We start from the raw sequence: 26,122 nt of genomic DNA on the forward strand, positions 1-26,122 counted from the left end.
GTACATGCTAGAGCATCTCAAGCGGACAAATCAGATATGAATGTGAAAATGTTCACAAGTGTTTTGCATAAGTTTTACTTACAAATTATTGATACATTTCACAGTGGAGACATCAATTTTGTGCACTTTAGAGGTATCATTAGGTGCACTTTACAAAATTATAGAATTTTTCATTGCTGAATTTAAGAGTTGTAAACTTGATAATTGAGTTTCTTTTGCAATCCTGCGAGTCTCACTTAAAAGGGCCCAAGAAGAGTGAAGAACAACTCTAAACACCTCACCGAAATGCATCTCTCAGCAAAATCAGAGACGTCAGGACACGTCCCATTGTCGTGTGTCACCGATTTCGGAAGCGTGTGGATGTTACGAGAGATGGGGTTGGCAGACACAGAGCAGCACCGCAAACAGATTTTAATCACACTCTACCCCAAACTCAAAATAAAAGTCGCTCAAACTAAAACACAATAAGGAAATACTAACACTTACGCAACCTACTTAATAATCCGTAAACATGTCCTTATTACCAGCCATCTTAGTCCTTGGCGTTTGCTACGCGAAAGTCAGGCCACTCTAGCCTATGGCTGCGACGCTACTAGAAAGGACCGTTCTTACTGACTTTTGTCGTCGCACATATCTTTTGAGTCATAAGTGTGTTGGATCTTCATCATAGTCAGTGTTCTCGCCGACTCCGTAAACGTTGCTGCCTTGGCATTGGCCAGTCAACTCGTCTGTCTCTCATGCCAGCGTCCCGAACTCTTTCAGTGACTTGGCACCCTGGCCTCACCGGTCAGGCCTAACTCTGGGTTCAACTGCTACTTCTTCAAGTGCCGACGGGACGCTCCGGGGACAATCATACATGCTGGTCTGTCTCTGAAGGGGGATTTTTCCTGGAGTGCCCTGCTCTGCTGTGACAGGCGCCAGCAGGTCCAAGGAGCCTTGCTCGAATGTCGCCGAGGTCGACGGCCACACCCTGGACTGCCAGCATCAGGGACTTCACGAAACATCCATGGCTCCCGTTGCCACTACAATGCTGACTCTACAACTTTCTTGGCCCAGAGCCACGTCGATAATCCCAGCTCAGCACCACTTCTCCCATGATCACAGCTCGGGTCATGCGTCTCGAGGGCTCGTCCCGTTCAGACCGATGTGTGCACATCGTCCTCTTCTTCCTTTCTGCGCCGCATGACTCTTACACATGACACCCATATCCATAGAATTTCATACAGCCTGCAACGCCGCGCTTGCTACAGTAACAAGATTTTTGGTTGTGGCTTCCGATGTTGCAGACGTGTTGGTACCTTCTCGAAGGCCGCATTTCGGTGATAAGTTGTGCCACTCTGCCAATAGATTACCACAATCGGGAGAGGGCTGTCGGGAACACGCTCTTAGAACGTTATCTGGTCGATGGAACCTCACCCCTGTTCGGGCAAAGTCCCCACTCAAAGATAGTATATTATACACAGTAGCTGTATGCCAAAAAAAAACCTTTACTGTTAAAAGCAACTCAACATGTAGACCTATGAAGCCTCCACTGCAGCCGGCAGCAACAACTTAAACACTAAGTTTATAGCTCCTATATTAAAAAAGCATTTGATTCGTGCTAATTTTGCAGCCCGGATGCAATCACTAATGCCTATAGATGTGCGACAGACATTTAAAGCATCAAGTTCAACTTAAGGTTGGCATTCAGTGCCACTTCCTTCGGTGAATAAAGCTCCTGCACGGAAGCCCAAATTGTTTTTCTTATCCTTAATAACGGCCTTTTAGTAAGCATGAGCCATGGCCACTGTCAAAAACATGCTGCTGCTTCTCACCATCAGAGTCTTCTTCCTCTGAAGAGGGGAAAGCTGCCTCGTCTTCTTCAAAGCCGTCCAGTCGGAACATCTCTGCACAGAGAGACCACTCATTGCAGGGTTACACGTGAATTACCTCAAATTAAGTTAAAATTAGGAAACACATTCTAGCAGTAGGCCACATTACCTAATTGAAATCCAATCCTAGTTCCATTCTAAGCCTAAAAACAAAAAGCAGAAGAATAAAAGAAAGTATAACAACAAATGCAAGCAGACAGAAAATGAAAATACAAATTTTAATATAGCAAGGACTATTGGTAAATCTGTTATGCGGAAGCCTGCAAGGTGGAGCAAGCTTCATGAAAGGGAAAAATTGCAATCCACCTGACTGTTGCATGAAGCATCACAGGAAACCCGGACCAGGGTGAATTTTTTGCAAAGCTTTTGTTCTGTGAAACCAGCATGTGATGAAGTGTGACGAAATATGACAAGACACTGACCACAAAAGATTTATAAGGTTTACATAGTCACATTAAGAGAAAAAAAAATGGAGCTGGGCAGGCTATGTAATGCATAGGTTAGATAACCGGTGAACCATTTGGGTTACAGAATGGGTGCCAAGAGAAGGGAAGCGCAGTAGAGGACGGCAGAAGACTAGGTGGGGTCATGAAATTACGAAATTCGCAAGCATAAGTTGGAATCATTTGGCGCAAGACAGAGGTAACTGGAGATCGCAGGAAGAGTCGTCCTGCAGAGGAGATATAGGCTGCTGATGATGAACTATATTGGCTCCTACATGAGATACTTGTTTACAAATGACAAAGAAACCTGTATGGTTTCCTTTGTAGCTTTGTGCTACAATCAGGTGGCTAATTTTTTTCTTTCCAAGAAATTTTGGTGCCAGTCTTGATGCAGCTATTATACCTGCCTGACTCACTCTTTTGATGAAAAGATCCTCATCACTTTCCTTATCAGCATTAGTTGACATCCTGCGAGCTCTGAAGGCTGCACTGTGCTCATGCTAACCGCATGTATGCCAGAGGCAAACATTCAGGCTGGTTCCATTGCCTTGCTTGCTATAAGTAAGCCACTTCAGTTCTTTCTATCATTCCTCCATTGTCAGACAGACTGTTCTCCTAAGGCAGCTTGAGAGTTGCACACTTACGTTTCAGTACTTGTACATCTTGTTTGATAACTTTATCACTGCCTATGGGCCACAACATGTTTCTACACTGTCTATTTCACACTTCACATCCCTAATTTATTGAACCACTTTGCAACACCTGCAAACAACATGATGGCCTTCGCCTAGACTGACCATTTCCTTAGTTCATCCTGCAAAACATTTAATTATCTGGAAAGCTGAAAACATGTAACGCAACTACATTGCCACTAGCTCAGCATGTAATGTAACCAATCTTTTGAATGAGCATTGTTGCTGCAATTCTACAAGGGAACTCCTTCGGTAGCCAAGTTGCGATAACAATGGCAATCATGCTTGTTCTGACAGTAGACTGTTGAGAACACTGGGAGTGCAGTTTTGGCTTTGTATCCATGATTGCACCATGCAGACAATTTTCTGAAATTTTCTCAAAAATAAAGGGCACATGTAATCATGAAAATATGGTAGTCATTCAGTTTGAGTTGCCATTTTCGCTTGAAACCTCCCCAAGGCAGGAATGAAAATAGGCATTTTTGCTCTGTCTTGATGCATTCATGTCCTCTAGTGCTGCTGAGACAGATGCTGCAGCCACTGGGCTGCCCATCAGGGCCAGGCACGTCAGGCCAACCCAAGTATTTCAAATTGTCTGCTGAGGGGGGGCAATGTCAGGGTCAAAGTAACACTAGTTTTCACCCATGGAAATGTATGGGCATTGGCCGAGACCTTCCATCGGGATCGAATCGATTGGAGCCCAATTAATGAAAGTCTACTGCATCTATCTTTGCCTTTTCTTTAGGTACACATACAGTTGATAGCCCAATAAAACAACACCATCCATTTGGCAAGTTATGCTATCGAATTGCTAAATTAAAAAAGTAGCAGTTTCTTGACTCGGCGGCAATAAAAATTGCTTCGCAGGTTTTTTTTTTTTTAATGAGTGAAATGTTTATTTTCATGTTATTGTACACAAGTACCAAACACTTGCCCAACCTGTAGCCGAAGGCTAGTTGAAGGTCCAATAAATAAATATAAAGAAAATCCTAGCACAGCCAAAGAATAAACAAACAGCAATAATAATTGAATATACAAGGCTGTTGATTGTAAACTCACAAGTCAGCAAAAGGTTAGTCAATTGAGCCCACAAACAATGCAAAACAATTATCGGTTAGTACTGAACAGATTGATAAAACATAATTTTTGAATAACAATAAGTACATAATGAGAAAAACCAGAGTAACATGACATATCAAAAACAACACAACTGTATGCCACTAATTATATAAAAAAAGCAGCAAATACATTAGTTTATAAGATACAATTGTTTTTCCTTTGTACAGAAATATTAGGAAATTCATGATTACTCTGTCTTTGACAAAGAAAGAAAATACTGTTTTATGCCGTTAGGAAAGCTCGAGGAATTATTGATTCCTGCTGAAAGTTTGTTCCAGGTTCTAACACCTGTGAACTGTAGCATACGCTCTCCGTATATATGGCTACATGGTGCAAGATTAAAATGACCTGCAGTTGCATTTTTTGTACAACGTGATGACAAGCAAAATATGGATGAATTGAATGAGTGCTTGAATCTAACAACCTTATAAACAATTAATGAAATGCTCTGCTGATGTTAGTCAAATGGCAATATTCGATATTGGTGGAATAATGGGGCCAAATGATCGTAATGCAGTAAAGCCTCATTAAACCATACCCACTTAAACAGTAGTTTCGTTTTAAAAGTAGTACAGTCAAATCCCCGACACAGCTGCCATTGAACATGTGTTTTGTATTCACATAAACCGTATCAGCTTATTGCGTATGTATAGGTTAACATGTAGTATTTCCACTTTTCAGGGCGCAAACACGCAGTGCATCGTCTCCATCGGGTGGCCCGCCAGAACAAGCCTCAGAGATCAGATCAGAACAATGGCCTCCAAGCGCCCTGTGCGTTTGCGCATGAAGCCACATCAACATCGTTTCGGCGCCGTGCCACAGAGCACTGTGGCATCGTGCAAACAAGGACTCACGTCATGCCAAAGCTTGGATAAAAAGATGCCGGGGACTCAGCATAGAAGAAAAATTTGACATCGTTCATGCTATCAAACGTGACACGAAGAACTCGGTGCTGGCACGCGACAGGGATCTACTGTTGACTACGGTGTGTGGCATTTGAAATGTGAAGTTGCTTAGCAGCACAGCTGCGACTGCTAAGAGATGTCAGCTACAAGGTTCGACTCTTCGCCATCGTTGCCTTGGCAGAGTTCTGACTGGTGTGGTTTAAGTCTGTTGCCAGCTTTGTAGGTCAATGTTGCCAGACTGCCTGCCAAATTTGACGGAGAAAAACACCGTCAAATGTAGCGAATGAAACGACGCCGTTTCCGAAGCGCACAGAGTTACCAGATCACACGTGTGCAGGCTCCCAGCTCCCGACAGTACCAGAAAGTTGCTGCATAACCCACGGGCTTTCCAATCGCTCGCTTGTTGTGGGCCCCGTTCACCGACAGTACGAAGCGCTTTGTTTCGCTGCACATGCTGTGGCTGGTCCGCATGGAACGAGGCTTTCGCTGGCTCTGAAACTGAGACGCGTCGCATAACACTCGGGGCGCGATATATCGCTGCGCACTCTTGCTACAACGTTGGAAAAGGGTTGCATCGCCTTGCTTTGCACAGGCACTCTCCTGAGGATTACGCTGCTCACAATACACTTTTCGGAAACTGAGACGTGTCGCATAACACTTGGGGCGCGACATACCGCTGCGCGCTCTCGCTGCAGCGGTAGAAAAGGGTTGCATCGCCTCGATTTGTACAGGCAGTCTTCTGGGGCTTACACCGGTCGCAATAAGGACTTTTTCTGAAACTGAGACACGTCGCATAACACTTGGGGCGCTTTATATCAATGCAGGCTCTTGCTACAACATTAGAAAAGGGTTGCATCACCTTGCATTGCACAAGCACTCTCCTGGGAATTACGCTGCTCGCAATACAATATTTAAAAACATTACGCAGCTGTGACGACTGAAAGTTCTGAAAGCACTTAAGCTGCAGCCCTTGCGTGGTGACAGACAACAAGCAGAAGCATGCAGGTAAAAATGAATTGCAGGTACGTAGCGACTGATCCGCGCTGGCGCGTGACGCACTTGCAGCAGAAATTGTGCACGTAGCCAGAAACAAAGCCGCGGAGGTTTTGCGTCGCATTTCAGAAAAATTCTTTATGCAGATGAAGGCACAGCAAACACTTTGCCCCGTTGCAGCGAGAGCGCGCATCGATATAAAGTGCCCTAAGTGTTATGCAACGTGTCTCAGTTTCAGAAAAGTCTACTGCGAGCAGCGTAAGCCCCAGGAGAGTGCCTGTGCAAATCAAGGTGATGCAACCCTTTTGAAACGTTGTAGCGAGAGCGTGCATCGATATAAAGCGCTCCGAGTGTTATGCGATCCGTCTCAGTTTCAGAAAAGTCTTTACTGCGAGCAGCATCAGTCCCAGGAGAGTGCCTGTGCAAATCAAGGCGATGCAAACTCCTTCTAAAGTAGTAGCGAGAACGCGCATCGATATAAAGTGCCCCGAGTGTTATGCGATGCATCTCAGTTTCAGAAAAGTCTTTATTGCGAGCAGCGTAAGCCCCAGAAGAGTGCCTGTGCAAATCAAGGCGATGCAACCCTTTTCAAATGTTCTAGCGAGAGCGCGCATCGATATAAGGTGCCCCGAGTGTTATGCTACATGTCACAGTTTCAGAAAAGTTTTTATTGCGAGCAGCGTAAGCCCCAGGAGACTGCCTGTGCAAATCAAGTTGGTGCAACCCTTTTCTAACGTAGTAGCGAGAGCGCGCATCGATATAAAGCGCCCCGAGTGCTATGCAACGTGTCTCAGTTTCAGAGAAGTCTTTATTGTGAGCAGTGTAAGCTAGGAGACTGCCTGTGCAAATCAAGGCGATGCAACCCTTTTCTAAAGTAGCGAGAGCGTGCATCGATATAAAGCGCCCTGAGTGTTATGCGATGCGTCTCAGTTTCAGAAAAGTCTTTATTGCGAGCAGCGTAAGCTAGGAGACTGCCTGTGCAAATCAAGGCGATGCAACCCTTTTCTAACGTTGTAGCGAGAGCGCACAGCGATATATCGCGCCCCGAGTGTTATGCAACGAGTCTCAGTTTCAGATCCAGCAAAAGCCTCGTCCCGCGCGGACCAGCCACAGTGTGTGCAGTGAAATAAAGTGCTTCGTACCGTCGGAGAACAGGGCCCACAACAAGCAAGCGATTCGAAAGCGCGCGGGTTATGCAGCAACTTTCCGGTACTGTCGGGAGCTGGGAGCCTGCGTGCTTGTGATCTGGTAACTCCGTGCGCTTCGGAAATGGCGTCGTTGCATTCGCTACATTTGACGGTGTTTTTCCCCATCAAATTTGGCTGGCAGTCTGGCAACATTGAGCCGCAAAGCTGGCAACAAACTTAAACCACACCAGTAAGAACTCTGCCGTTGCCTTTGCTGTTGCCGAAGTGTCACCTAGCGACAATGATAAGGATGACTGGGAAAGTGGCAGCACGGGTGATTCAGGCCTGACAGTGGCAGCAGCTGCCTGTGAAGTCAGCTACATGAATGCAATCGTCGCAACGAGAGCAGCACCCCGCAATGAAAAGGTGCCCAACGACTTCTGCAATGCTACCGTGCCTGTGCACGGAGAATATGCAATGCCAACGAGGAATCTGCCATGCGAGTGTTTGCCGAGAAGAGGGCGCTAGCTGAAAAGCTGGCTCACAGCTTCAGTAAGTGTGACATGGCTGTCATCGCTGCTAGGCCACCGCGGCAACAAATGAAAATAACACTTTTGTCACGCGAAGTGAATAAATACTGCAGGTTTTTTCCCGTTTCATCGCACTCTCTCTGAGTTCCGTTTTTTAAAAGTAAGTGGGCGATCATGCTATTTTGGTTAAACAGTACTACCGTTTAGTACATATTTTTCCTGAGCTCCGGCCGACTACGATCTAACGAGGTTTCACTGTACTTAGAATGAGACACAATACTAAATGCGCGTTTTTGGAGCTTGTTAATCAGATTTAATATTGTTTTATATGCCCATCCTCACAAGTCAATGCAATACCTCAAATATCTCAAGTGACTTTCAAAGAAAGCAAAATACATTAATCGTAAAACAGGTGTCAAAGTAATCGGAGGCTAGAGTTAGGCCATAGCAACCAGATGCTAATCTAGAGCAGACGCTGTTCATATGATCTTCCCATTGTAGTTGTTTAGCAAAAATTACACCAAGGTATTTGTAAGAACTTGTCTGCACCAATAAAATGTTATTTATATGTATGTTTAAAGGTGTAGATCTACTATTCTGAAGCGCGACTGAAAAATTATATATTTTGTTTTCTTTGGGTTAACTGTTAATTTGCTACCCAAGAACAAGTCCGAAATTATCTTTAACTCTAGATGTACCTTATGACTAAGTTCTGCAATATTATACGCAGTTACTATAATGCATGTATCGTACATCAATATTTCTACAGAGTCAATTATTTGTTGCAGGTCATTTATATACAAGGAAAAAAGAAGGGGACCTAATATGGAGCCCTGTGGGACTCCAGTAACAATATATTGTTTTGAAGATGTTATTGATTTTCACGACCTGAGACCAATCTTTCATAAAACTTGATAAGAAGTCGAAAGCTTTGCCTCGAAACCCACAATGCTTTAGTTTGCCCAAAATTATGCAATGATCCACTGTATCAAATGCTTTCTTTAAATCTAAAAAACGACAGCTATTAATCTATTTAATTGTAAAGCCATATTCATCTTTTGTGATAATGTGATGACTGCAGTAGCTGTTGGGAAATGAGGTCAAAAGCTGTGTTGTTGATGGCAGAGCCCATTGTACTTATAAAGAAACTTTTTCACCTGATTCGATCTAATTTTTTCTAAAAAAGCATTTATTATGCAGAGATTGGCCTATAATTTGAAGGGTCAGACAGATCACCTTCTTTACGGATTGGAATGATTTTGGCAATATTGAGGGAATTAGGATAATTTGCTTGTGTAATAGCATGATTGAACATGCGACACAATATTGGGCCTAGGATATCAATATTATCCTTAAGCAACCTTACAGAAATGCCGTTGGGCCCTAATGCTTTATTGTTGGGTGTATTTATTACGTTTAAAATGATGTCATTAAGTTCAATCTCACCTAAGATAAATGAATTTACTACTAGATTTGGAGCTGGAAGAGCTTCGCTATTTAGTTGTGGTAGCTGAGCAGCTAGTGCTGGACCTACAGTAGCAAAATGCATGTTGAAATCTTGAACAGTGTCTGCATCGACAGAGGGATAAACAGACTTTTAAGTCTTTGTACCAATAACCTCATTTGCTATTCACCACAGTTGTTTTGGGAGCTATCCAAAGGGGGAAGGCAGCTGGGGAGGATCAGGTAACAGCTGATTTGTGGAAGGATGGTGGGCAGATTGTTCTAGAAAAACTGGCCACCCTATATACGCAATGCCTCATGACTTCGAGCGTACCGGAATCTTGGAAGAACTTAACATAATCCTAATCCATAAGAAAGGGGACACCAAAGACTTGAAAAATTATAGACCGATCAGCTTACTGTCCGTTGAATACAAAGTATTTACTAAGGTAATCGCAAATAGAATCAGGAACACCTTAGACTTCTGTCAACCAAAGGACCAGGCAGGATTCTGTAACAGCTATTCAACAATAGACCATATTCACACTATCAATCAGGTGATAGAGAAATGTGCAGAATATACCCAACTCTTATATACAGCTATCATTGATTACGAAAAAATATTTGATTCATTCGAAACCTCGGCAGTCAGGGAGGCGTTACGGAATCAGGGTGTAGACGAGCCATATGTAGAAATACTGAAAGATATCTATAGTGGCTCCACAGCCACCGTAGTCCTCCATAAACAAGCAACAAAATCCCAATAAAGAAAGGCGTCAGGCAGAGAGATAAGATCTCTCCAATGCTATTCATAGCATGTTTACAGGAGGTATCCAGAGACCTGGATTGGGAAGAATTAAGGATAAGAATTAATGGAGAATATCTTAGAAACTTGCGATTCGCTGATGACATTGACTTGCTTAGTAACTCAGGGGACCGATTGCAATGCACGCTCACTGACCTGGACAGGCAGAGTAGAAGGGTGGGTCTAAAAATTTATCTGCAGAAAACTAAAGCAATGTTTAACAGTCTCGGAAGAGAACAGCAGTTTACGATACTGACACGTGTACTTATCTTTATCGGGCGACCAAGTTTCGCCGCCTAACAAATGTTGTCGCACAGCGCGGGACGCGCCTGCATGTATCCGAAGTTTCTGGAAAGTTATCGATGCTTCTATCCGCTGTCTCTTGTCGCCGAACCTTCTGTTATCTGATTTCATCGTGTGACGCGAATGGTGTAGAACTTTGTGGAAGGCACGCGGGTCCCAACGATTAGTCTGGAACATTCAATGACTGCTGTATAAAAGCCGACGCACTGGACCCGCTCATCAAATCAGATTTCCGACGATCGCCGACCGTGTTCGCCGCTATCGTTGTGCTATAAGTGTAGCCTGTTTTGTGGGCACAGGTTCGCCCAATAAAAGCTAGTTTTGTATTCCACCGTACTGCTTCTTTCTTCACCGTCACTACCATGTGATAATACGTAGCGAGGCACTGGAAGTAGTAAGGAAATAGATCTACTTAGGACAGGTAGTGACCGCGGATCCGGATCATGAGACTGAAATAATCAGAAGAATAAAAATGGGCTGGGGTGCGCATGGCAGACATTCTCGGATCATGAACAGCAGGTTGCCATTATCCCTCAAGAGAAAAGTGTATAAGAGCTGTGTCTTACCAGTACTCTTATGGGGCAGAAACCTGGAGGCTTACGAAAAGGGTTCTGCTTAAATTGAGAATGACGCAACGAGCTATGGAAAGAAGAATTATGGGTGTTACGTGAAGGGATAAGAAAAGAGCAGATTGGGTGAGTGAACAAACGCGAGTTAATTACATCTTAGTTGAAATCAAGAAAAAGAAATGGGCATGGGCAGGACATGTAATGAGACGGGAAGATAACCGATGGTCATTAAGGGTTACAGACTGGATTCCAAGAGAAGGGAAGCATAGCAGGGGCGGCAGAAAGTTAGATGGGCGGATGCGATTAAGAAGTTTGCAAGGACAACATGGCCACAATTGGTACATGACCGGGGTAGTTGGAGAAATATGGGAGAGGCCTTTGCCCTGCAGTGGGCGTAACTAGGCTGATGATGATGATGATGATGACAGTTGTTTTGAGTCGCTGGCAGCTTGACTGAAACATTGCGAATTAACATATCTCTTTCGGATCCCCATAATGGACACCGCTTTGTTGCGAAATGTCCCATACTGACCTAAGTAGGAAGCATTACTCCTATTGTGCTTCCCTTTGTTATACCAGTATTCTTTCATTTTAAGAATTTCCAAAATTTGTGTCGTCATCCAAGGTCAGATAGGCTGATTGTAAGAACTTCGAGTATATGTGCCGCTACATTCAGTTATCAAAATGCTAATTAAGTTGAATAAGTTGGAAAACTCTATGCGTACATTATCACTGTACATTTGCTCAAAGTCGGCCTCCATTCCTTTATCTCTGAACTTATTACAATCTAATCTAGTTATGAGCCTCCCGTCATCTTTGTTCTTGAGACTTTGGCTGTTGAATGCCGTGAAAATAGGTAAGTGGTCTGAAAGAGGTTGACTAACTCCACTAACAATTCCAGACTCAATATTTGCCAATGCATGATCAATTAGAGTAGCCGTAGTGCTTGTTACATGTGTCGGTTGACGTATTACATGTCGAAAATTGAACACTTTAAGGGGGTAAGAATAACCCTTGCGTATTGGATTAAGTACATCAATATTCACGTCCCCAACGATTACAACCTGCGTAGCTTGGTAGTTTCGTAAGCAAAATAACATTGATTCCGTTTTATCGAGAAAACTTCCAAGGGTCGCTTTGGGAGGTTGACAGACTACACCTACAATATAACCAGTTTCTATTTTCATGAACAGCACTTCAATATCGCTGGTTGAAATTGCAGGCAGTATCATAAAATAGAGATTATGTTTCATGAAAAGGGCGACACCACCCCCTCGGTAACGTGACACACACGGACGGGATATTAATCTGTAACCTGGCACATCTACGATTTCATTGTTCAGAAGCCAAGTTTCACTTGTTGTAATGATGTCATATAAGAAATTTTGCATCAATTAGAATGAGGTTAACAGGTTTACGTTTTTTCTTAAACTGTGCATGTTGCAATGAAAAATGGTTGAATTTTTATTCAAACAAAGCTCATCACTTTCCTTTGAAGTGTAAGCCATATTGTTTTAAAGAATACATCTGTACGGCAACCCAAATATATGGAATCACACTATATGGGCTAAATCTTCTTCACTTGTAGGACTGGTGACCCTAGAATTATCTGTCTTCTACATAACTACTTTGCCATCCGATACCCAGGCGAATTTCCACTTTTGCTCTCGCTTCATTTGGATGGCCTCTGCGAGTAGCGCTTTATATTCAGGGCATAGATGTTCGTTCACATACAGCGGCTGAGCTTTTTCCAAGCCAAGCATTGCTGCTGTTGGTCATGTTTTTCTTACGCCTTGCAGGATCATGTCGTGCTTTCGGCGTGAATTATGCCTGACAGTGAATTAAGTGGCCCATCACCTTTTCTGCATACACGATGAATGGCATCAATGTGTCCATAAGCAAGATCAACATCAAGAACGTTGCAATCTTTCACACACTTTCGTCAAGAACCTCATTTTCAGTGCAGGGGATGCCTTTCAATTCAAGATTGTTTCTGCGACTGTATTGTTTCAATTCAGTCAATTGCCACCGTTCTTAAAGTTCTTGCGAGTAGCCTACTACCTACCAAGTTCCATACATGAGAATTGGGAAGACTACTTGAGCGATGAGGAGGGCAGATGACAAATAGCAAGAAAGCGGTGAACAGAACATGACATCATCCACTTGAACTCATGGCATCTGTACTGGCACAATGCCAAGCGGTCAGTGTTTTCTGCCCCTTGCTGGCAATGTTTGCACACAAAAAAGTGCATGCAAATTATAATTTTTCCTGTCAGGCCATGTTGTTCCTTTCTGCTGCTTGCCATAAAGGCTACAATTACATGCACGCAAAATGTCTCGACTTCTTAAAGCCAGAACAGGGGAATGAAATCACTGAAATTGGAGAAAAATGCACAGACTTATAAGCAAAATTATTTCAATTCTGGGCTCTCGTATGCCAAAACCACAGTCTAAATACATGGCCCCCACTTCAGCACTTGTTAATGCTTGTTAGAGCTATTTAGTATGGTTGGCCAATGTCATGCTTTGCTGCTTATCCATAAAGCAGCGCCAAGGTGAAAGGATATAAACAAAGCCCCCTGGCAAGGAGCAAAAGGCAAAGTAAGAGTGCTGCCTCTTCGTTTTTCCACCTCTGGGGAGGGCCACTCATACAAACAAAGGAAAACTCAGGCTAGCGGCACAACTGACGAAAGTCTTTTCGAATCAGATTGCTTGCACGGGCCTGCAAATGTCTGTTCCGCAGCATTAAATGGTGCAAGACTTCCTGTGCATAATAATGTGCCAGCTAGCGTGTCTATGCTTCAAACGAAACTGCGACCTATTCTGTGGCATGCCATGTTGGCACTACCTCTTATTCTGAACTACAGAAGATGCATCACTGAAACAATGAAATAGACAACAACGTACCTCCTTCGCGCTGCCCCCTGGTGGTGGCCAATTTACGCTTCACATCAGCCACGTGTGGTGCTGCTGTTTGTTGCTTCACATTGGACACTGCAAACAGCACGGCCATGGCTTGTTTCAAACTGGGCCAGCACATGCCCAGGCAGCAAGATAACAATAAAAATTTTTTTTCAACATGACAGAGGAAGGTAAAAGGACTTTCAGAGGGCATAGTTGGTGCTTATTTGATATGATTAAAGAGCACCAGAAAACGGAGATTGCACAAAAGGAAAAATAAGGCACAGGACAAGTCCTTGTCTATATTTTGCGCTTTTAACCATGTCAGAAGAATATCACTAGACCTGCGTTTCTTAACTGAAGTGTGCGGGCCCTTTGAGGACACTAGCAAGATCAATGGGGTCCACAGGTTCCCTCACAAAAGGTCACAGGAGTACGTGAGGAGTCGCCTGCTGAATGCATGAGGATGTCTAGCAAGGGGTGTCTGCAGCATTGTTGGTTACTTCTTTTTAAATGAAGCTACCACATCGTGGCCCAAAACACTCCACTTTAAGTGAAAACTCGTTATGTGACTGCGATGATGACATGCTTGAAGTTCTGTCATTTTTTATGTTTTAAATGTTGCTAGACTTCCCACCTATTATTATTTTTTTAACTATTGTAGTTTTAGATGACCTGCAGTGGCAAGTCAATGGTTGAAATGTGAGTAGGAAAAACAACTCCCCGATTTTCCAAAACAGTATCACATACCAAGAGTGTGTTTAGCCTACAAAGGCAGCCTTGATACACCCTGATCACTCCTCGATAAGCTTTTCCAGACATCTCTACAAGTGGCAACAAATGTATGCATATATGTCCACCCTCCTCGGGACGAAATGTGGCCAATATGTTGGCCAAGACTTGGCCAACATATTGGCAAAGTTTGACAATCATATTGGCAACAAACATATTGGCAAAGTTTGACAATTGGCAATCTTTGACAAAGTTTGCCAAGGTAGTTTAGAACTGACTACAGTTAAACCTTGATATGACAAACTTCAATTTATAGTGAAATTCCTGTTATAAGACATATTTACCTGTCTATAATTTTTGTTTATACAGGACACCATTTATTTTGAACCTAAATATGACAAAGTGTGTTTATACACAATTTCAATGTTAATGAAATTTCAGTGCTGCCATGAAGGAATACAGAGGCAATAACTTCAATTTATAGTGAAATTCCCGTTATAAGACATATTTACCTGTCTATAATTTTTGTTTATACAGCACACCATTTATTTGGAACCTAAATATGACAAAGTGTGTTTATACACAATTTCAATGTTAATGAAATTTCAGTGCTGCCACGAAGGAATACAGAGGCAATAAATGGACAGTGCCATGGGTGAAGATGGTGAAATGGTTGAACTACATGAGGCGTGTTATGTGACAAAGAGCACGCACTGAAGCATAGCAGCAAGGCCCTCTCGCCATCACGTTTCGTATAAAGTCATAATGCGATAAGATCCTATCATGCCCCATGCCCCGTATGCACTAGATCCTTGTTGGTACATTCCCATCATGTACGTTTTCACGGCGCGAAAATTCGCGATCGAGAAAATAAAAATTACCCAAAACAGTAACGCTCATTTTTTTACTGGTTAATACATTCCTGGAAAACATGATTTTTTGGCACCAACGTTGAGTATGTCACCAAACTGCGATCATATGATACATTTTCCAGCCACTACATCCCGTGTAAACAAGAAAATAAGCAAGGTGCGCGCAATCGAGAACAGTACATAGCTGCCCACCGGGGCGGCAGCTTCACCGTAATACTTGCCCGCCCATCTTTCGTGAAAATGCTGGCCCATACTGTTTCTCATTTCGGTACCAGTCAATCTTCTCTGGGGTCGGCGCACGTGGCATTCACAGCTATCACCGCCAATCTTATCGCCTATCTGTTCCACAGCGTGTGGTGCCATGCAAAGCCTAGCGCACGCTTTTAATAGCGAATAACTGAAGCGCGCTGCCATTCCCTGCTCTAGACTGTGATCGCACACACGTTTCAGCCACTAGATCTCGTGTGAACAAGGAAAGGTGCGAGTCCACGCAATGGAGAGCAGTATATAGCCGCCCGTCTCACGTGAAAACCAAGGCACACACAGTTTCTTATTCCAGTTCCAGAAAATCTCTCGCCAGGTTGTCGCATGCCGCATTCACAGATATCACCACCGAACCTATTGCGATAATCATCTTCACTTATCTGTTTTGCAACGCGTGGTGTGTAGTGCCATTAGCAGCGTACCACACACTTTTTGTAGATGACAATCCAAACATGCCGCCATTCCCTGCTACGGGAGGCGCAATGTGGGCTTCACGTTTTCCTTCGGCTGCATCCAGCGTCGCCCACCTGCTCGGTTTCGTTTCGGTTTCCCGTCACCCTCCTAAAACACCATGCAATAGGAAAACAACCAAACGCGTCTCTGGCTACCGGAGCATGCCCAGCTAGACATGCGTCAGTGTCTCGTGCGGCAACGATTCGCGCGACACTTCACATTATGTAGATGTCAACAACAGTTTAGTCTGTCCAATTTTTTTAGTCAATTCGGATCGTGCGTTTCCCTGATTAAAATGTTTTTTCTGTCAATCAGCTTCAGTTACTTTAGACCGTGCATTTTTCTGGTTAGTACGCTTTTCCTCGCATTTTTTTTTTTCCAAGACCTACGAATGAGGTTCTACTGTACTTGTGGGTGCAAGGAGAGACATAGAAGGGTGAGCCGACAGGGATAGTGGCTTGATTGTTTTTCCATGCTAGCAAGGGGGGCTGGAGAGGGGGGCGAGTGCGCAGTACTGTGATAAAGTGCGTGCTAGACAAATGTGGGGGAAGGTGCTAAAAATGACAGGTCATAATAACAATAATAATAATAAAGGTGCCAGGGTGAACGCGGGCATAGGTGAGCGCCAGTATCCTCTTCGAGCCCTGCCGTGGCTATGCATAGCTGTTGGCAGCACACGCACCCTATCCTGGAGGTAAACTGCAGCAAATGCAAAAGTTGGGTGAGCCGACATGGCCGTGGCTACACGAGCGCATTTTTCTCCCACGTTTTTATCAGCCCATTTACTGCATTATAAGGAGCGTATATTGTATATTTGAATTTGGTCACTTTGCCGCCGTTTGTTAATTTGACTTTTTGGATAATTCAACCAAATCTTGTAGTCCCGCAAGGGTTGAATTAGTGGCAGCCGACTGTACAAGGGCTAGAGCAAAATTTCACTGTGAATGAGCCAGTGCGTTAGCCATAAGAGTGCAGTGTACCCGACTCCCTTGTTCATGCAATAGATATTCACTGCAAGCCAAGCATGGAGGCTGCCACGCACCCAAATACCGGTCCCTAGAGGGCACCCGCTGCCTACGGCGGCCACCAGTGCTGCTGCTGAAGAGCATCTGCCAGAGGGCATCCCGATCTCGTGCTGTGCGATGCCGCAGCCGTTCCAGGGCCTGCGCCTGCTCCTCCTGGTAGAGCCTGCACACAGCGCGGGCACAGAAGACACAATCCACCACTGGAAGGCATGGGCAACTGTAAAGCAACTTCTTCTCTAACCTTGAATTTGCTGTAAAGTTGAGCTTCTTTCAGCTAATAACCAATTATATGTACTTATATTCTATGCATCTGACAGTTGCCTAATGCAAAATTTAAAGGCACCGATTTTCACAATTATAAGGCTGTCAAGATTATAAGGTGAGAAAGCAGTTGGGGGACCCAATAGAAGAATATACTATCCACACTATCATAAGGCAATTATTTAAGGAAATATGCAGCCTTGGCAGGGATTGCCTGAAAGACCACATATTTGTAAGTAAAAAAAGAAAGTATTTGTCACGGGGAAGAAAAGTCGCCGCAAGTGGCCAGGAAAGCATGTGGAGGCAGTGCTTTACACATGGAAACACATCAGTCCATGTTTCGGCCACTGTAATAGATATAGGCAGGGGATAGTACGGTAAAAGCTTGCACCAAATCTGCATCTGATGACAAATAAAGGTTGACCTCTTTCAGCCAGAAAAATGATCATGGGTTTACAAGTTTCATTGTCCAGCACTTCTCTCACTTCATCGCAGCTTGTGTCAACATGGAGAATGTGTGGAGCTGGCTGATAATTGCTGACCAATAAAATTTCGTAACGGAAACAACAACATCACACAAGAACATGTCGCTATTTATTATGTTAGGCAAGAAATGTTGCATGTGCAACATATGCATGGCATACATGCATATGTGCTGGCTTGCCAGCCACAGCTTGTCTTGTCTGGTGACTGCTGCATCAACCAGCAGCATTAGGTCAGCAGCATCCTTCCCATTTCGGGTAAGCATGGGCAACGTGACCAAATAAAACTTCCCTCTTTCTGCTTGTAGCAGTACCCAAGCTTACATGCACCAGTGCAAACGTAGTCCGCGAGACCGAACAATGTGCTGTGGGGTGTTTTAAAGTTCAGTCGTTTTATATTTCATACAAGGGGGGACTATAATAATAAATAAAAAATAAAACGGATCATTTCAAAAGAACAAAAATCACTTAGTTCTCTTTCAAATAATGTCCGACGGAGTCAATACACTTGTTCAACTTTTTCTTCTCCTATCTGAAGCAGCTCTGGAACTCCTTAAACTTAACAATGTTCAGTGACCCCTGTGAAGTTATCGTCACATAATGCACAATGGTAAACCTTGTTCAGTTAAATTTTCTTCTTTACAAATAAAACATTACAGGACGCTTAGTCCGATGAATGGGGGCGTGGGTAATGCTGGCCCACTCCTGACAGGCTCAATACCACATCATAGCCAAAGCAGTGGCGCTGTAGTGATGAAGAAACCAATCACTTGCAATGCTTAATTTCATGCATTTCCTTCACACATTCTTTCTTGATTGCCTTTCTTGACGCTTTTAGGGTCAATGCCGTAAATATATGGCACCATGTACAAGTTCTAAATGGTCGATGCCATAAATTTACGGCGATGTCTGTATGTTTGAATACTGTGCTGATTTTCAAACTATTTGTTGCCCAGCAAGCGCTGCCACCCTGTATGAATACAATGATATTTAGTTTTTTTACGCTTCATAGTTTCTTGGTTTTCATTGCATGGCTTCCTTACGCTAGAATTTCATCGATTGCTCACGCATCCGCACACACGAGGGCACTCAGCGGTTAGTTTTGGTTTCGTCTCGCGGGCTCTTTCCATTTGTTGCACTCCTAAAAACAGATGTCTATCTGGTTTTTAATCTCTCAAAGGGTCACCGCTAGATGCTCGCTCTTCTGTGGCACACAGGGGTGCGATTACATCCATTCACAGGAAGGCGCTGGTATATACAAATGATGCCACCATATACAAACGATGCTGCATCGCCTTCGTTTCTTTTCTAGAGACTCGGCTAGGAAAAATTGATAGCCCCTCGTTGGCAACAGAAGGAAGGATTACTGCAAGTATGGGACTTGTTTGGTTTTTCTCACGGGGGCACAGCAATAGAGTTTTCTTGTGTGCGCTCACCCACCACGTTTGATTACACTACGGGCGTGCATACTGATTGCTCTGCTGCAAGTGAGTCGAGCAGCAATTGCTCCGATACTACCCAAGTGCCACATCAGATTATATCTACTTCAGTTTATCTACTTATTATTCTTATTTATAAGTATTCATGGAAGCCCATCTGTATTCATGAATAAACAATGCACGTTTACCAACAGAAATTTTTTTTGTCACCTTATGGCCACTCTAAAAAAATGTGAGATTTTTTCCAAAATAGGTCCATCTGGAGATTTAAAATCTGCAACAAAAAAATCCAACCCTGGAGGTTTGCATTTGGCAAAAAAACTTGACCCTCAAAGGGCTAATACTGCCAAGTAAAATTCCTGATTGACAGTGTATCTGGGAGGAACAAATTCACGCCTCCACATTCCACAAATGCTGAAGGAGAAAAGAAACACCAACTACGATTGCGTACAAATGAAGATGCAGCGATGGCGTAGAGGTAGAGCATCCACCTCGCGTGCACGAGAACCGTGGTTCAAATTGCAGCACCGCGCAATTTTGCACTGGAGTAAAAAAAACAAAAAATCCATGTGTTAATAAAATTGCATAAACAGACTTGGAGTGCGGCCTGATCCTGGTGACCAGAACCGGTAAAACACTCCCTCACCAGAGCAGGATTGGCCACCGTGGTGCAGTACTTGGCCACAACCTCCTATATGAATACAACAATCAAACCCCGGCCCTCAGTCCACAGCAGCTGCGAAGCAACCGACCACGGCGGCAGCCAGACCTGTGATGCAACAGAGAGCGCCAACAATCTCTGGATCCAGACAGGCCGTCATTAGAATCTGAACCTGGCAACATTTAACACTAGAATGTTATGTAGTGAGGTGAGTCTAGCAGTGCTATTGGATGAATTAGCGGGCATTAAATGGGATATAATAGGGCTCAATGAGGTTAGGAGGACAAATGAAGCATATACAGTGCTAAAACGCAGGCACATACTGTGCTACCGGGGCTTAGCGGAGAGATGAGAACAAGGAGTTGGATTCCTCGTTAATAAGGATATTGCTGGTAACATACAGGAATTCTATAGCATTAACGAGAGGGTTGCAGGTCTTGCTGTGAAACTTAATAACAGGTACAAATAGAAGATCGTACAAGTCTACGCCCCTACATCCAGTCATGATGACCAGGAAGTCGAAAGCTTCTATGAAGACGTGGAATAGGCGATGGGTAAAGTCAAATCAAAATACACTGCACTCATGGGCAACTTCAATGCCAAGGTAGGCAAGAAGCAGGCTGGAGACAAGTCAGTGGGGGAATATGGCGTAGGTTATAGGAATAGCAGGGGAGAGTTATTAGTAGAGTTTGCAGAACGGAATAATTTGCAGATAATGAATACCTTCTTCCACAAGTGGGATAACTGAAAGTGAATGTGGAGGAGCATGAATGGCAAAACTAGAAATGAAATGGACTTTACTCTGCGCTAACCCTCGCATCATACAATATTGCCACGACAACTTGGTCGCATTCAAGTTGCGCGCCCTTCGTATTGGACACTGTGCACGCCGTACTGTGGTGTTCAGCAACAGGCAGCGATCTTCGTGGCACGGGCAGCCGGTTGGACCCGGCTCGCATGCACCATGTGCACGAGGTGTCATGCAAGAAGAAAGAGGAAGACGGTTCGAGGCCAGTTTTGAGAATGCGACTGCCGGGGATTTCTTCATGACCGCAGTGACTTTTACTTGTGGGCACAAGTTTGCCCTTAATAAATATCGTTGTTTTATTAACATTGTTACAATATTGTGGACGTGCTCGGCAAGGTGTGCTGCTATGACCACAGGATGGTAAGATATCGAATTAGCCTAGACTTGAGAAGGGAATGGAAGAAACTGGTACATAAGAAGCCGATCAATGAGTTGGCGGTAAGAGGGAAAATAGAGGAATTCCGGATCAAGCTACAGAACAGGTATTCGGCTTTAACTCAGGAAGAGGACTTTAGTGTTGACACAATGAACAACAATCTTATGGGCATCATCAAGGAGTGTGCAATAGAAGTCGGTGGTAACTCCGTAAGACAGGATACCAGTAAGCTATCGCAGGAGACGAAAGATCTGATCAAGAAATGCCGATGTATGAAAGCCTCTAACCGTACAGCTAGAATAGAACTGACAGAACTTTTCAAGTTAGTCAACAAGCATAAGACCGCTGACATAAGGAAGTGTAATTTGGACAGAATTGAACATGCTCTCAGAAATGGAGGAAGCCTAAAAGCAGTGAAGAAGAAACTAGGAATTGGCAAGAATCAGAAGTATGCATTAAGAAACAAGGCCAGCAATATCATTACTAATATGGATAAGGTAGTTCAAGTGGCTCAGGAGTTCTATAGAGATTTATACAGTACTAGTGGCACCCACAACTATAATGGAAGAGAGAATAGTCCAGAGGAATATGAGATCCCACAAGTAATGCCGGAAGAAGTAAAGAAAGCCTTGAGAGCTATGTAAAGAAGGAAGGCAGCTGGGGAGGACCAGGTAATAGCAGATTTGTTGAAGGATGGTGGGCAGATTGTTCTAGGAAAACTGGCCGCCCTGTATACGAAATGCCTCATGACCTCGAGCGTACCAGTATCTTGGAAGAACGCCAACATAATCTTCATTCATAAGAAAGGGGACACCAAAAACATGAAAAATTATAGACCGATCAGCTTACTGTCCGTGGCCTACAAAGTATTTACTAAGGTAATCGCAAATAGAATCAGGAACACCTTAGAGCTCTGTCAACCAAAGGACCAGGCAGGATTTCATAAAGGCTACTCAACAATAGACCATATTCACACTATCAATCAGGTGATTGAGAAATGTACGGAATATAACCAACCCTTTCATTGATTACGAGAAAGCGTTTGATTCAGTCGAAACCTCAGCAGTCATGCAGGCATTACTGAATGAGGCAGTAGACAAGCCGTATGTAAAAATACTGAAAGACATCTATAGCGGCTCCACAGCCGCCGTAGTCCTCCATAAAAAAAGCAACAAAATCTCAATAAAGAAGGGCACCAGGCAGGGAGATACAATATCTCCAATGCTATTCACAGCGTGTTTACAGGAGGTATTCAGAGACCTGGATTGGGAAGAATTGGGGATAAGAATAATGAAGAATACCTTAGCAACTTGCGATTCGCTGATGATATTGCCTTGCTTAGTAACTCAGGGGACCAATTTCAATGCATGCTCACTGACCTGGACAGGCAAAGCAGAAGGGTGGGTCTAAAAATTAGTCCGCAGAAAACTAAAGCAATGTTTAACAGTCTCAGAAGAGAACAGCAGTTTACGAGAGGTAGCGAGGCACTGGAAGTGGTAAAGGAATACATCTACTTAGGGCAGGTAGTGACCGCATATCTGGATCATCATGAGACTGAAATAATCAGAAGAATAAGAATCGGCTGGGGTGCATTTGGCAGGCATTCTCAGATCATGAACAGCAGGTTGCCTTTATCCCTCAAGAGAAAAGTGTATAACAGCTGTGTCTTACCAGTACTCATCTACGCGGCAGTAACCTGGAGGCTTATGAATAGGGTGCTACTTAAATTGAGGACGACGCAACGAGCTATGGAAAGAATGGTGGGTGTAACGTTAAGAAATAAGAAGAGAGCTGATTGGGTGAGAGAACAAATGCGAGGAAATGACATCTTACTTGAAATCAAGAAAAAGAAATGGGCACGGGCAGGGCATGTAATGAGGAGGGAAGACAATCGATGGTCATTAAGAGTTACGGACTGTATTCCAAGAGAAGGGAAGCGTAGCAGGGGTTGCCAGAAAGTCAGGGGTACAGATGAGATTAAGAAGTTTGTAGGGACAACATGGCCACAATTGGCACATGACTGGGGTAGTTGGAGAAATATGGGACAGGCCTGTGCCCTGCAGTGGGCATAGCCAGGCTGATGATGACGATGATGATGATGACAAGAGTGGCCGACGTCGTGTGGACGCGTATTGTCTTTCAAGGCTCCCTCTACCAACAAGTGCATGTGACACTGACAATTTTGATGAGTTGCCAGCCGCCATCGATGACATTCTTTTTCCCAACCTGGCCACATTTCGGTAAGAGCAGCGTGACGATCGCAGCCTGGATGCCCTCTTCACCTCAGCTGCTCAACCAATAGGTAAAAATGGCTGTCCTCCAAGATGGCCTGTTCTACAAGAATTATGCGGCTGATGGCGCCCGCCTCCTCTTAGTGGTCCCAAAGAATTTCAAAACCCACGTACTCCGTGCTATGCATGGTGACTTGACCACTGGGCACCTAGGTTTCACCAGAACATACCACCACATTCAGGGCCGATTCTACTGGACTAGTATGCGACGGGATATAGAAAAGTATGTGGCCAGTTGTAACAAGTGCCATCAATACAAGCGCCCTAATACAGTGGAACCCCGATTATACGACTTTCTTGTGACCGCAGAAAAGCGTAGTAAAATCTGAACATAAATTATGCCTATAAAGGTACTACTCATGTTGCACGACAAATTTACGAAAAACTTCAGTGTAAACTACTAATATACTCTGCAGGGCTTAGAAACCCAAATTGCCAAAAAAGTAAATGCGATAAGAATTAATGCTGCAGTACAGGTACCAATCATGCTTTATTCAAATGAACCTTTATGGCACTCCGTTGCCCACTGCCGCGATTCCCAGCAGCCGGCGCGAACATTAAAAAAAGTCGGTAAGTTTCTTTTGGACCTTGTTTGATCCGTGAAGCAAGAGCTTTCGCTCGAGTTGGGCAACGTCCAAGAAGAGAAGGTTCTCTGTGGCATCGCGTGCACAGATGAATTTCCGGACGGCGTCTATGTGCCGCAGCACCTCAGCAAACGTGGTAGGCACAGGCACAACATCTGTGGCGTCGTCGTTGTCCTCGTCCGGTGTGGCAGCGGTTTCGGCTTGAGCCCGGACTTGTTGGCATTCTGCAATATCACCGCTTTGTTTACCAGGATCATCTTTAATGAAGATTCGAGTATCTTAGGTCCCGGGCAATGCTGGCTTTCATGGCTCCATGCCACTTTTCCGCTGCCTCAATAATATTCAGCTTATCGCCCAGCGACAGAACGGTTTGCTTTTGGGACACCATGCGTCGCATTGCTCTACACAACTCAAAACCTCAGCTGAACGCTGGTCGCTAGGAGTACAACGAAGAACACGTGCGATAAACCTAGGCCTCTCCATGCTACCTTATCGGCGATCTGCTGCTGGGAAACTGGAAGGAGAGATACGCTTCCCCAACGCAACAAGAGGCGACGCCGCCGAGAAGAGAGGGTAAAAGTGATTGTGGAGAAGAAAAGGAGCTATTTCAGCACAGCGGCCGTCGCGGGCGGCTGCTGTTGGGGGGGGGGGGGGGGGTGAAGAAACGCTTCCCCAACGCGACGCCACCAAGATGAGAGGGAGAAAGTGATTGTGGAGAAGCACAGCGAGCGTCGCGGGCGAGCGGTGTCAAGGCTCCGCGTGCAGAGAGACGGAGCGAGGAAAGAGACCCGCGGCACTCTTCTTTCGTCTGCCATACCGTCCCACACTTCACGAGGGTCGTCGTATAATGCGGGTCAGGCGGAAAATTGCGTCGAATAAGTGGGGTTTTTAATGCATTGCTTCTATGGGGACTTTGCCAAGACTGGGCGAATCTGTCGTAAAACCAAGGTCGTCGCAAAACCGGGGGACGTAAAATCGGGGTTCCACTGTACTGCTCCGGTCGGACTCCTTCACCCTGTGGTGCCATCATTTTCTTTCGAAATGGTTGGAAAGGACCTTCTCAGCCCATTTCCACGCTCAACACGACAACCGTTGGATTATAGTCTGCGTCAACCATCTGACGCATTATGCCAAAACTGCAGCGATGCCAACTGCCACAACAGCTCTTGAGGTTTCGAGCTTCCTCCTGTCCTCCGTTATACTGCGTCATGGACCCCCTCATGTTATTGCAAGCGATCCTGGTCACCAGTTTGTGGCCGATGTAGTCGAAGAGCTGTTGTGTGTCTGTGCTGGCCAGTTTTGCCATGCAACCCTGTATCACCCGCAGACAAATGGTCTTGTTGAGTGCACTAACAGAACTTTGACCAACGTGCTTCGATATACGTCAATTCCAGGCACAAAAATTGGGATGATATCTTGCCTTTTATCACATACGCCTACAACACTCCAAAGCATGAAACTACTCGCTACTGTCCTTTCTATATTATTTATGTCAGACCACCCCGTAGCTTCCTTGACACCATTCTACCTTTTGCTCCTCGTGCGGACTCTTCTATTGCCCAGACTCTCAGCCGTGCTGAGTAAGCACGCCACATATCTCAGCTACGTACGTTGGCATTCCAGGACTGCTCCAAGATCAGCTACGATTCACGCTATAAGAATGTGTCGTACGACAAAGGGGACATAGTATGGCTTCGGACACCACTTTGTAACCGCGGCCTGTGCCAGAAGTTTCTGGCTTGTTACACCAGGCCTTTGTCATCACCAATCACCTAAGTGATAAGGCCTATTTGATTGCTCATCTCGTTTCTAATGGCTACCGGTCTACGAAGACGCAGCTTGTTCACATCGCCCGCCTGAAACACTGTTATCCCCGAGACTCTGAGTAGACGTAACAGTTGCTCGACCAGGGGGCTTCGTCTGTGAAGGGAGGAGTGTTAAGCTATAGCTACAGGAAGAACGGAGGAACAAGAGAACCAAGTGTGCTTGTCATTGCAACGGCTCGGTACCGGCGTGGCCCCTTTTCATCAATTCATCTTTAAGTAAGCGCACCCCATGATAACAGTTTGATATACAAGCCATACAAGCCATTTGCAATAGGGCCATGCTTGGTTCTGTACTTCTGTTATTGTCTTTGAATGCTAAGAAAGCAAATCAGCAATGACATGATTGT

At 44.5% G+C, this 26,122-nt stretch overlaps 1 protein-coding gene across 2 annotated transcripts in view; it reads right to left on the reverse strand.

The window, feature by feature from the left end:
• The window catches only part of LOC135899783 (uncharacterized), a 152,311-nt gene that overhangs the window by 19,465 nt on the left and 106,724 nt on the right, over window positions 1–26,122 (reverse strand). For both annotated transcript variants that reach the window (XM_065429115.2, XM_065429114.2), the window contains 3 exons: window positions 17,065–17,210; window positions 13,708–13,794; window positions 1,815–1,886 (listed from right to left, as the gene is read on the reverse strand). In XM_065429115.2, coding sequence (XP_065285187.2) covers window positions 1,815–1,886; window positions 13,708–13,794; window positions 17,065–17,210 — 305 coding nt within the window. The remainder of the gene's footprint in view (window positions 1–1,814; window positions 1,887–13,707; window positions 13,795–17,064; window positions 17,211–26,122) is intronic.

Source organism: Dermacentor albipictus, chromosome 3, assembly GCF_038994185.2.
Source record: "Dermacentor albipictus isolate Rhodes 1998 colony chromosome 3, USDA_Dalb.pri_finalv2, whole genome shotgun sequence".
Classification (NCBI taxonomy): domain Eukaryota; kingdom Metazoa; phylum Arthropoda; class Arachnida; order Ixodida; family Ixodidae; genus Dermacentor; species Dermacentor albipictus.